Consider the following 12,955-nt stretch of genomic DNA (forward strand, 5'->3'; position numbering starts at 1 on the left):
ATCCCTCTGTTATATTCCGGCCTGTAACTCACTGTTATTTATCCATTATTCTATAAACTACCCAAATCCCTCTGTTATATTCCAGCCTGTAACTCACTGTTATTTATCCATTATTCTATAAATTACCCAAATCCCTCTGTTATATTCCAGCCTGTAACTCACTGTTATTTATCCATTATTCTATAAACTACCCAAATCCCTCTGTTATATTCCGGCCTGTAACTCACTGTTATTTATCCATTATTCTATAAACTACCCAAATCCCTCTGTTATATTCCAGCCTGTAACTCACTGTTATTTATCCATTATTCTATAAACTACCCAAATCCCTCTGTTATATTCCGGCCTGTAACTCACCGTTATTTATCCATTATTCTATAAATTACCCAAATCCCTCTGTTATATTCCAGCCTGTAACTCACCGTTATTTATCCATTATTCTATAAATTACCCAAATCCCTCTGTTATATTCCAGCCTGTAACTCACTGTTATTTATCCATTATTCTATAAACTACCCAAATCCCTCTGTTATATTCCAGCCTGTAACTCACTGTTATTTATCCATTATTCTATAAACTACCCAAATCCCTCTGTTATATTCCAGCCTGTAACTCACTGTTATTTATCCATTATTCTATAAATTACCCAAATCCCTCTGTTATATTCCAGCCTGTAACTCACTGTTATTTATCCATTATTCTATAAACTACCCAAATCCCTCTGTTATATTCCAGCCTGTAACTCACTGTTATTTATCCATTATTCTATAAACTACCCAAATCCCTCTGTTATATTCCAGCCTGTAACTCACTGTTATTTATCCATTATTCTATAAATTACCCAAATCCCTCTGTTATATTCCAGCCTGTAACTCACTGTTATTTATCCATTATTCTATAAACTACCCAAACCCCTCTGTTATATTCCAGCCTGTAACTCACTGTTATTTATCCATTATTCTATAAACTACCCAAACCCCTCTGTTATATTCCAGCCTGTAACTCACTGTTATTTATCCATTATTCTATAAACTACCCAAATCCCTCTGTTATATTCCAGCCTGTAACTCACTGTTATTTATCCATTATTCTATAAATTACCCAAATCCCTCTGTTATATTCCAGCCTGTAACTCACCGTTATTTATCCATTATTCTATAAATTACCCAAATCCCTCTGTTATATTCCAGCCTGTAACTCACTGTTATTTATCCATTATTCTATAAACTACCCAAATCCCTCTGTTATATTCCAGCCTGTAACTCACTGTTATTTATCCATTATTCTATAAATTACCCAAATCCCTCTGTTATATTCCAGCCTGTAACTCACCGTTATTTATCCATTATTCTATAAATTACCCAAATCCCTCTGTTATATTCCAGCCTGTAACTCACTGTTATTTATCCATTATTCTATAAATTACCCAAATCCCTCTGTTATATTCCGGCCTGTAACTCACCGTTATTTATCCATTATTCTATAAATTACCCAAATCCCTCTGTTATATTCCGGCCTGTAACTCACCGTTATTTATCCATTATTCTATAAATTACCCAAATCCCTCTGTTATATTCCAGCCTGTAACTCACTGTTATTTATCCATTATTCTATAAACTACCCAAATCCCTCTGTTATATTCCAGCCTGTAACTCACTGTTATTTATCCATTATTCTATAAACTACCCAAATCCCTCTGTTATATTCCAGCCTGTAACTCACTGTTATTTATCCATTATTCTATAAATTACCCAAATCCCTCTGTTATATTCCAGCCTGTAACTCACTGTTATTTATCCATTATTCTATAAACTACCCAAATCCCTCTGTTATATTCCAGCCTGTAACTCACTGTTATTTATCCATTATTCTATAAATTACCCAAATCCCTCTGTTATATTCCAGCCTGTAACTCACCGTTATTTATCCATTATTCTATAAATTACCCAAATCCCTCTGTTATATTCCAGCCTGTAACTCACCGTTATTTATCCATTATTCTATAAACTACCCAAATCCCTCTGTTATATTCCAGCCTGTAACTCACTGTTATTTATCCATTATTCTATAAATTACCCAAATCCCTCTGTTATATTCCAGCCTGTAACTCACCGTTATTTATCCATTATTCTATAAATTACCCAAATCCCTCTGTTATATTCCAGCCTGTAACTCACTGTTATTTATCCATTATTCTATAAATTACCCAAATCCCTCTGTTATATTCCAGCCTGTAACTCACCGTTATTTATCCATTATTCTATAAATTACCCAAATCCCTCTGTTATATTCCAGCCTGTAACTCACTGTTATTTATCCATTATTCTATAAACTACCCAAATCCCTCTGTTATATTCCGGCCTGTAACTCACTGTTATTTATCCATTATTCTATAAACTACCCAAATCCCTCTGTTATATTCCAGCCTGTAACTCACTGTTATTTATCCATTATTCTATAAACTACCCAAATCCCTCTGTTATATTCCGGCCTGTAACTCACCGTTATTTATCCATTATTCTATAAATTACCCAAATCCCTCTGTTATATTCCAGCCTGTAACTCACCGTTATTTATCCATTATTCTATAAATTACCCAAATCCCTCTGTTATATTCCAGCCTGTAACTCACTGTTATTTATCCATTATTCTATAAACTACCCAAATCCCTCTGTTATATTCCAGCCTGTAACTCACTGTTATTTATCCATTATTCTATAAACTACCCAAATCCCTCTGTTATATTCCAGCCTGTAACTCACTGTTATTTATCCATTATTCTATAAATTACCCAAATCCCTCTGTTATATTCCAGCCTGTAACTCACTGTTATTTATCCATTATTCTATAAACTACCCAAATCCCTCTGTTATATTCCAGCCTGTAACTCACTGTTATTTATCCATTATTCTATAAACTACCCAAATCCCTCTGTTATATTCCAGCCTGTAACTCACTGTTATTTATCCATTATTCTATAAACTACCCAAATCCCTCTGTTATATTCCAGCCTGTAACTCACTGTTATTTATCCATTATTCTATAAACTACCCAAATCCCTCTGTTATATTCCAGCCTGTAACTCACTGTTATTTATCCATTATTCTATAAATTACCCAAATCCCTCTGTTATATTCCAGCCTGTAACTCACCGTTATTTATCCATTATTCTATAAATTACCCAAATCCCTCTGTTATATTCCAGCCTGTAACTCACTGTTATTTATCCATTATTCTATAAACTACCCAAATCCCTCTGTTATATTCCAGCCTGTAACTCACTGTTATTTATCCATTATTCTATAAATTACCCAAATCCCTCTGTTATATTCCAGCCTGTAACTCACCGTTATTTATCCATTATTCTATAAATTACCCAAATCCCTCTGTTATATTCCAGCCTGTAACTCACCGTTATTTATCCATTATTCTATAAATTACCCAAATCCCTCTGTTATATTCCGGCCTGTAACTCACCGTTATTTATCCATTATTCTATAAATTACCCAAATCCCTCTGTTATATTCCGGCCTGTAACTCACCGTTATTTATCCATTATTCTATAAATTACCCAAATCCCTCTGTTATATTCCAGCCTGTAACTCACCGTTATTTATCCATTATTCTATAAATTACCCAAATCCCTCTGTTATATTCCAGCCTGTAACTCACTGTTATTTATCCATTATTCTATAAACTACCCAAATCCCTCTGTTATATTCCAGCCTGTAACTCACTGTTATTTATCCATTATTCTATAAATTACCCAAATCCCTCTGTTATATTCCAGCCTGTAACTCACCGTTATTTATCCATTATTCTATAAATTACCCAAATCCCTCTGTTATATTCCAGCCTGTAACTCACTGTTATTTATCCATTATTCTATAAATTACCCAAATCCCTCTGTTATATTCCGGCCTGTAACTCACCGTTATTTATCCATTATTCTATAAACTACCCAAATCCCTCTGTTATATTCCGGCCTGTAACTCACCGTTATTTATCCATTATTCTATAAATTACCCAAATCCCTCTGTTATATTCCAGCCTGTAACTCACTGTTATTTATCCATTATTCTATAAATTACCCAAATCCCTCTGTTATATTCCAGCCTGTAACTCACCGTTATTTATCCATTATTCTATAAATTACCCAAACCCCTCTGTTATATTCCAGCCTGTAACTCACTGTTATTTATCCATTATTCTATGTATAAACTACCCAAACCCCTCTGTTATATTCTAGCCTGTAACTCACTCGTGTCTGATGTCTGTGTATAAACCATCCCAATCTGACCATATGATGTTATATCTGCTGTCACTAGATCACAATCAGTATATTATCTCACAGTTTGATTTTGAAACAGTATTCTCTGTCCCTGTGCTGTTTTAATATTCTCGCTCTCTCTCTCTCTCCACAGAGGTTTCTGCTAATGGTTGGACAATGAGCGCTGCGGATGATGTGAGTGTTGAGGAAGGAGGGTCCGCTGTCTTGCCGTGTACTTTCACTCACCCACACCCTGATCAGACGGTCACCGGCTCTGTGATATGGTACAAAGGCCGTTACAATGTTATTTTTAAGTGTACATATTCTGGTCCAGGCCATTCACAGAGTGAGCTGTGTGAGAATGTGATACAGCAGGACGGCGGGAATCGATTCAGATTCGTGGGGAACTTCAGTAACAAAGATGTCTCAATAATGATGGAGCGGCTGATCCGGGCGGACAGCGGTCCTTATCAGTGTCGTGTGGAGCTCAATATTGGAAATATTAATGTACTGAAACTAACGAGTCTGAGAGTGGAAGGTGAGGAACAATGTTCAGGGGCTGCAGCTGCCCCGATAGCTCAATGGCTAAAGACTCCACCTGGTCTGGTCCTGAACCACACGGGTAAATAAACTCTCAGCAATCCCGGGATTTGAAAGGGGAATATTGCCCGGGATTCCTGCTCCTGATCACTCTCCAGACACTCCTGCTGGAAGGTGTCTTATTGGACATTGAATAAGACAATGGGCCAGCATGTGATGCTCTCCACAGTCAAATAGTCCATTGCCACTCATTGACCAGGCTTGTGCTGTAAGGAAGGCCATCTGGGTGAGATCAGTAATAATATTTTAGGATAATGAGCTATTTCAGTTTGGACATTGGGTAAGTGCAGCATGTCCATCTCAGTCTCAGTGCTGTAGGCCTGCAGTGTCCAGCTCAAAGCTGATTGGACCTGTTCCACCACTTCATATATTCTCAGTGGAGAATTGGCGGGTGGATCACAGGGAGACGATGTCAATTGGGTAATTGCTGCTCAGCTCACACTTCAGGGCAGTACCGAGGGAGTGCTGCACTCGCTGAGGTGCCATTAGCTGCACTTTAACCTTCCTCCGATGTTGCCCCGCACGTCGATTGAATCTTCTGGGCATTTCTGGGACCAATGGGAAATGATATTTAACCGAGACAAATGCAGTGTGATGCGGGTAGGTAGGATCAACACGGAATTCACTGAACATTTACAGGGAATAATACAGAAAGTGGCTGAGAGAGAAAAGGATCGAGACTGTTAATGTACACACATCACTCAAAATTCACAACCAATGCAGTGAAGCCATTGACAAAACAAACAGGGCATTGGGTTGTATTAACAAAACCATTCAGTACAAGTCAAACCACTTCCCACTTTCTGCTAGTCTGAGAAACGTCCCTGACCTCTTACCCTCTGTTTCCTGTTTTGTCACCATCTTTCAATCTGTTCTGCTACCCGGCCTCCTGAGCCCACAATCCCTGGGATCTCCACTGGCTGAGTACTACACTGGGCAATGCCTCTACCTACTGGACCACAGGGAGAGCTCAGAACTGAAATAAATTAAAGTTCTCATCAAGACCTGGATTTTGCTGCCTCACTGTGTGGTGGAGGGAGGTTCAATTGAAACATTTAAAAGGGAATTAGATTGAAATAAAGGAAGAATGTGCAGGGTTTTGGGGAGAAGGCGGGGGGAATAGCAGGAAGTGAATTGCTCTTTCGGTGAGCCGGTGCAGACATGTTGGGCTGAATGGTCTCCTTCTGCAGTGTAGCAATTCTGTGATCTGTGAAGACACTGATCCATTCTAATGTCTGTCCTTTCCTCAGCTGCTAGTGGAAATGTCTCAGTGGTGACTGGGACCGAGGGAGCTTCAGTTACATTGCCCTGTATGTTCACACCCAGGAGTTACCGCACCCTGTCCACTGTTACATGGATGAGGAAGGAGCCCTACCAACACATAGTCCCATTCAGAGCCCAATCAAATGGATCTTGGACAACTGCAAATGGTGGAAATCGGTACGAGCTCATCGGGAATCCACAGGAGGGAAACGCCTCAACCAGGATAAACCAGCTGAGTGTGAATGACAATCACCCTTACCTGTGTCTGGTGGAATACACATCATTGGACAATTATCAACATCTGATCCAGACTGAGACACAGCTGCTGGTTGTACATGGTAAGAAACCATTCCCACATTCTCCAGTGTATCGAGGTTGTACAGTGAGGGTGAGCGGTGTAATATAAAACACTCATCAGCTGTGGCTCAGTGGTTATCACTCTCACCTCTGAGTCAGTCGGTTGTGGGTTCAAGACACTCCAATGCAATACTGATGGAATGTGACACTGTTTAAGGTACTGTGTATGAGAAGAGATATTAAAGTAAGGCCTTATCTGGAAGAGTATGGGAGTTGACCTAATGTCCTGGTCAATATTTATCTCTGAACCAACATCATCAAACCATAGTCTGATAATTATCTCATTGCTGTTTATGGGATCTTGCTGTGTGCAAATTATCTGCTGTGTATCCTGCATTAAAACAGTGACTACACTTCAAAAACAAAGTTCTGTCATTCACTGACTTCCTGGCTGACCTGCATCTTAACTCCATTTAATGAACTTGTTTCTGGAACCCTTCCTACCCTTGTCGAACAAAATCTATCAATCTCAGTGTTGAAATTTTCAATACATTCCCAGCATCAATAGCTTTTCCAGGGAGAGTTTCAGATTTCCATTATCCTTTGTGTGAAGAAGTCCTTCCTGACATCACCCCAAACAGCCTAGCTCTAATTTGAAGGTTATGGCCCCTTGTTCTGGACTCTCCCACCAGAGGAAATAGTTTCTCTCTATCTGTCCGGTGCCAGGGATCGGGACATCGGCTCAGGGCTGGAGAGGAACTTGCAGTGGGAGGGGGAGGATCCAGTTGTCATCATCCCCATGGGTACCAACAACGTATTTATAGAACCAGGAAAAAGGTTCTGCAAAGCGAGTATGAGCAGCTAGAAGCTAAATTAAAAAGCAGGACCACAAAGGAAATAACCTCTGGGGTATTACCTGAGCCACGAGCAAATTGGCGGAGGGTAAATAAGATTAGATAGTTAAATGCATCGCTCAAAGAGTGATGAGGGAGAACTGGGTTTTGATTTCTGGGGCACTGGCACCTGTACTGGGGAATGTGGGAGCTGTACCGTTGGCACGGTCTTCATCTGAACCATGTTGGGACCAGTGTTCTGTCGAGTCATATAACTAGGGCAGTAAAGAGGGCTTTTACACTAAAAGGAAGGATGAATGAGAATGGACAGAGACTGCTTGAGTTGTGTACCTATCATAACCTCTGCATCACCAACTTGTTCTTTCACACTAAACCCTGTCACCAGGTTTCTTGGAGGCACCCAAGATCACGTCGTTGGCACCAGCTGGACCTCATCGTCACAAGGCGAGCCTCTCTAAACAGCGTTCAAATCACACGCAGCTTCCACAGTGCGGACTGCAACACTGACCACTCCCTGGTGTGCAGCAAAGTTAGACTCAAATCAAAAAAGCTGCATCACTCCAAGCAGTAGGGCCGCCCGCGCATCAACACGAGCAGAATTTCTTATCCACAGCTGTTACATAAGTTTCTAAATTCACTTGAAAAAGCCCTTCAAAACACTCCCACAGGGGATGCAGAGACCATGTGGGCCCGCATCAGAGACGCCATCTATGACTCAGCAATGACCACCTATGGCAAACGTGTGAAGCAGAATGCAGACTGGTTTCAATCTCACTTTGAAGAGCTGGAACCTGTCATAGCTGCTAAGCGCATTGCACTGTTGAACGACAAGAAAGCCCCCAGCGCGTTAACATCCATAGCACTTAAAGCAGCCAGAAGCACTGCACAAAGAACAGCCAGGCGCTGCGCAAATGACTACTGGCAACACCTATGCAGTCATATTCAGCTGGCCTCTGACACCGGAAACATCAGAGGAATGTATGATGGCATTAAGAGAGCTTTTGGACCAACCATCAAGAAGATCGCCCCCCGTCAAATCTAAATCAGGGGACACAATCACTGACCAACGCAAGCAAATGGACCGCTGGGTTGAGCACTACCTAGAACTGTACTCCAGGGAAAATGTTGTCACTGAGACCATCCTCAATGCAGCCCAGTCTCTGCCAGTCATGGATGAGCTGGATGTACAGCCATCAAAATCGGAACTCAGTGATGCCATTGATCCTTTAGTCAACGGAAAAGCCCCTGGGAAGGATGGCATTACCCCTGAAATAATCAAGAGTGCCAAGACTGCTATACTTTCAGCACTGTACAAACTGCTTTGCCTCTGCTGGGACGAGGGAGCAGTACCACATGACATGCGCGATGCCAATATCATCAACCTCTGTAAGAACAAGGGTGACCGCGGTGACTGCAACAACTACCGTGGAATCTCCCTGCTCAGCATAGTGGGGATAGTCTTCGCTCGAGTTGCTTTAAACAGGCTCCAGAAGCTGGCTGAGCGTGTCTACCCTGAGGCAGAGTGTGGCTTTCGAGCACAGAGATCCACCACTGACATAATAATATAAAAGCAAAATACTGCGGATGCTGGAAATCTGAAACAAAAACAAGAAATGCTGGATTCACTCAGCAGGTCTGGCAGCATCTGTGGAAAGAGAAGCAGAGTTAATGTTTCGGGTCAGTGACCCTTCTTCGGAACTGACAAATATTAGAAAAGTCACAGATTATAAACAAGTGAGGTGGGGGTTGGGCAAGAGATAACAAAGGAGAAGGTGCAGATTGGACCAGGCCACATAGCTGACCAAAAGGTCACGGAGCAAAGGCAAACAATATGTTAATGGTGTTTTGAAAGACAAAGCATTAGTACAGATTAGGTGTGAATATACTGAATATAGAACATCAGCAAGTGCAAACCTGAAGAAAAACAACCTGAAAAAAACAGTGGGTAAGCAAACTGAATAAACTAAGATGAAATGAAATAAATGCAAAAAAAGATTGTAAAAAATGTAAAAAGGAATGCAAAAAAAAGGAAGAAAAAATAACTAAAAATGACTAAAAATGAAAGTAAAGTGGGGGGCTGTCATGCTCTGAAATTATTGAACTCAATGTTCAGTCCGGCAGGCTGTAGTGTGCCTAATCGGTAGATGAGATGCTGTTCCTCGAGCTTGCGTTGATGTTCACTGGAACACTGCAGCAATCCCAGGACAGAGATGTGAGCATGAGAGCAGGGGGGAGTGTTGAAATGGCAAGCAACCGGAAGCTCAGGGTCCTGCTTGCGGACTGAGCGGAGATGTTCCGCAAAGCGGACACCCAGTCTGCGCTTGGTCTCCCCAATGTAGAGGAGACCACACTGTGAGCAGCGAATACAGTATACTACATTGAAAGAAGTACAAGTAAATCGCTGCTTCACCTGAAAGGAGTGTTTGGGGCCTGGGATAGTGAGGAGAGAGGAGGTAAATGGGCAGGTATTACACCTCCTGCGACTGCAGGGGAAGGTGCCCTGGGACGGGGACGAGGTGGTGGGGGTAATGGAGGAGTGGACCAGGGTGTCGCGGAGGGAACGATCCCTTCGGAATGCTGACAGGGGAAGGGAGGGGAAGATGCGACTGGTAGTGGCATCATGCTGGAGGTGGCGAAAATGGCGGAGGATGATCCTTTGGATATGGAGGCTGGTGGGATGAAAAGTGAGGACAAGGGGAACCCTGTCACGGTTCTGGGAGGGAGGGGAAGGGGTGAGGGTAGAGGTGCGGGGAATGGGTCGGACACGGTTGAGGGCCCTGTCAACCACAGTGGGGGGAAATCCTCGGTTGAGGAAAAAGGAGGTCATATCAGAAGCACCGTCATGGAAGGTAGCATCATCAGAGCAGATGCGTCGGAGACGGAGAAACTGGGAGAATGGAATGGAGTCCTTACAGGAGGTAGGGTGTGAAGAAGTGTAGTCGAGGTAGCTGTGGGAGTCAGTGGGCTTATAATGGATATTAGTAGATAACCTATCCCCAGAGATGGAAACAGAGAAGTCGAGGAAGGGAAGGGAAGTGTCAGAGATGGACCATGTAAAGGTGAGAGAAGGGTGGAAATTGGAAGCAAAGTTGATAAAGTTTTCTAGTTCGGGGCGGGAGCAGGAAACGGCACCGATACAGTCATCAATGTACCGGAAAAAGAGTTGGGGGAGGGGGCCTGAGTAGGACTGGAACAAAGAATGCTCGACATATCCCACAAAAAGACAGGCATAACTAGGACCCATGCGGGTCCACCACTGACATGCTGTTCTCTCTTCGCCAGCTACAGGAGAAATGCCGCAAACAACAGATGCCCCTCTACGTTGCTTTCATTGATCTCACCAAAGCCTTTGACCTCATCAGCAGACGTGGTCTCTTCAGACTACTAGAAAAGATCGGATGTCCACCAAAGCTACTAAGTATCATCACCTCATTCCATGACAATATGAAAGGCACAATTCAACATAGCGGCGCCTCATCAGACCCCTTTCCTATCCTGAGTGGCGTGAAACAGGGCTGTGTTCTCACACCCACACTGTTTGAGATCGTCTTCTCCCTGCTGCTCTCTCATGTGTTCAAGTCTTCAGAAGAAGGAATTTTTCTCCACGCAAGAGCAGATGGCAGGTTGTTCAACCTTGCCCGTCTAAGAGCGAAGACCAAAGTACGGAAAGTCCTCATCAGAGAACTCCTCTTTGCTGACGATGCTACATTAACATCCCACACAGAAGAGTGTCTGCAGAGTCTCATTGACAGGTTTGCGGCTGCTTGCAACGAATTTGGCCTAACCATCAGCCTCAAGAAAACGAACATCATGGGACAGGACGTCAGAAATGCTCCATCCATCAATATCAGTGACCATGCTCTGGAAGTGGTTCAAGAGTTCACCTACCTAGGCTCAACTATCACCAGTAACCTGTCTCTCGATGCAGAAATCAACAAGCGCATGGGAAAGGCTTCCACTGCTATGTCCAGACTGGCCAAGAGAATGTGGGAAAATGGCGCACTGACACGGAACACAAAAGTCCGAGTGTATCAAGCCTGTGTCCTCAGTACCTTGCTCTACGGCAGCGAGGCCTGGACAATGTATGTCAGCCAAGACCGACGTCTCAATTCATTCCATCTTTGCTGCCTCCGGAGAATCCTTGGCATCAGGTGGCAGGACCGTATCTCCAACACAGAAGTGTTCGAGGTGGCCAACATCCCCAGCTTATACACACCACTGAGCCAGCGGCGCTTGAGATGGCTTGGCCATGTGAGCCGCATGGAAGATGGCAGGATCCCCAAGGACACATTGTACAGCGAGATCGTCACTGGTATCAGACCCACCAGCCGTCCATGTCACCGCTTTAAAGATGTCTGCAAACGCGACATGAAGTCCTGTGACATTATTCACAAGTCGTGGGAGTCAGTTGCCAGCGATCGCCAGAGCTGGCGGGCAGCCATAAAGGCGGGGCTAAAGCGTGGCGAGTCGAAGAGACTTAGCAGTTGGCCGGAAAAAGAACAGAAGCGCAAGGAGAGAGCCAACTGTGTAACAGCCCCGACAACCAATTTTATCTGCAGCGCCTGTGGAAGAGTCTGTCACTCTAGAATTGGCCTTTATAGCCACTCCAGGCGCTGCTCCACAAACCACTGACCACCTCCAGGCGCTTACCCATTGTCTCTCGAGACAAGTAGGCCAAAGAGTGGGGGGAAGAGATCATGTGAGAGGAGATGTGGTAAATCAAATGAAAACGATAAGGTAATAGAGCAGAGTGGCGAATTAAGTAATGATAACCAGAGTGTGGCAGGAAGGAACATGGCATACAAGCTTAAGAGTGTACCAGCAGAGAAGACCAGAGATGGCAGAAATGGTATAAAGAGAGAGTTAAAGGCGCTGTATCTGAATGCACACAGCATTCGTAATGAACAGTTGCTACACTGTATGACAGAGTATACAGGAAGAAATAAATGGGGCCTGTAAGAAAGGTACTGCAATCACATGGGTGATTTTAATCTATATAGATTGGACGAATCAGATTGGCAAATGTTGCTTGAAAAATGAGTTCACAGAGTGTATTTCGGACAATTTCACAGAGCAGTACGTTCTGGAACCAACTAGGGAGCATGCTATTCTAGACCTGGTAATGTGCAATCAGACAGGATTGGTCATTAACCTCATGGTAAAGGAGCCTCTAGGTGACAGTGATTATAACATGAGAGAATTTCACATTCAGTTTGAAGGGGAGATGTGTGGGCCTAAGACTAGTGTTTAAACCTAAATAAAGGTAAATACAAGAGTATGCCAGCAAAAAATATAAAATCAGACTGTAAAAGCTTCTACAGGTACGTAAAAAGGAAAAAGACAAATGTGGGTCCATTACAGGCAGAGTCAGGACAATTTATAATGGGGAATAGAGAAATGGCAGAGAAGCTAAATAATTATTTTGTGTCTGTCTTCACTGAGGAAGATATAAGAAATTTCCCAGAATTAGAGATCCAAGGGGTTAGGGGGAATGAGGAATTGAAGGAAATTAGTATTAGTAAGAAGGTTGTATTGGAGAAATTAATGGGGCTGAAGGTTGATAAGTCCCCAGGACCTGATATTCTACATCCCAGAGTGTTTAAAAAGGTAGCTATGGAGATAGTGGATGCATTGGTGATCATCTTCCAAAATTCTATAGATTCTGGAGCAA

At 42.8% G+C, this 12,955-nt stretch overlaps 1 protein-coding gene across 1 annotated transcript; it reads left to right on the forward strand.

Moving 5' to 3' along the window:
- The first annotated feature begins 4,471 nt into the window (after positions 1 to 4,471).
- Positions 4,472 to 12,535, forward strand: LOC137367035 (uncharacterized). The gene is made up of 5 exons (XM_068028530.1): positions 4,472 to 4,808; positions 6,121 to 6,471; positions 7,670 to 7,720; positions 7,953 to 8,024; positions 12,285 to 12,535. The coding sequence occupies exons 1-5, from the start codon at positions 4,703 to 4,705 to the stop codon at positions 12,533 to 12,535; spliced, it is 831 nt and encodes a 276-aa protein (XP_067884631.1). The 5' UTR covers positions 4,472 to 4,702.
- The last annotated feature ends 420 nt before the right edge of the window (positions 12,536 to 12,955 follow it).

This window comes from Heterodontus francisci, unplaced genomic scaffold (genome assembly GCF_036365525.1).
Source record: "Heterodontus francisci isolate sHetFra1 unplaced genomic scaffold, sHetFra1.hap1 HAP1_SCAFFOLD_736, whole genome shotgun sequence".
NCBI classification, from domain to species: Eukaryota; Metazoa; Chordata; class Chondrichthyes; order Heterodontiformes; family Heterodontidae; genus Heterodontus; species Heterodontus francisci.

Coding starts and splice junctions, on each gene's coding strand:
- LOC137367035 (XM_068028530.1), top strand. CDS start 4,703: ATGATGGAGCGGCTGATCCGGGCGGACAGCGGTCCTTATCAGTGTCGT. Junction 4,809..6,120: donor AACGAGTCTGAGAGTGGAAG/GTGAGGAACAAT, acceptor TCCTTTCCTCAG/CTGCTAGTGGAAATGTCTCA. Junction 7,721..7,952: donor GGCACCAGCTGGACCTCATC/GTCACAAGGCGA, acceptor ACACTCCCACAG/GGGATGCAGAGACCATGTGG.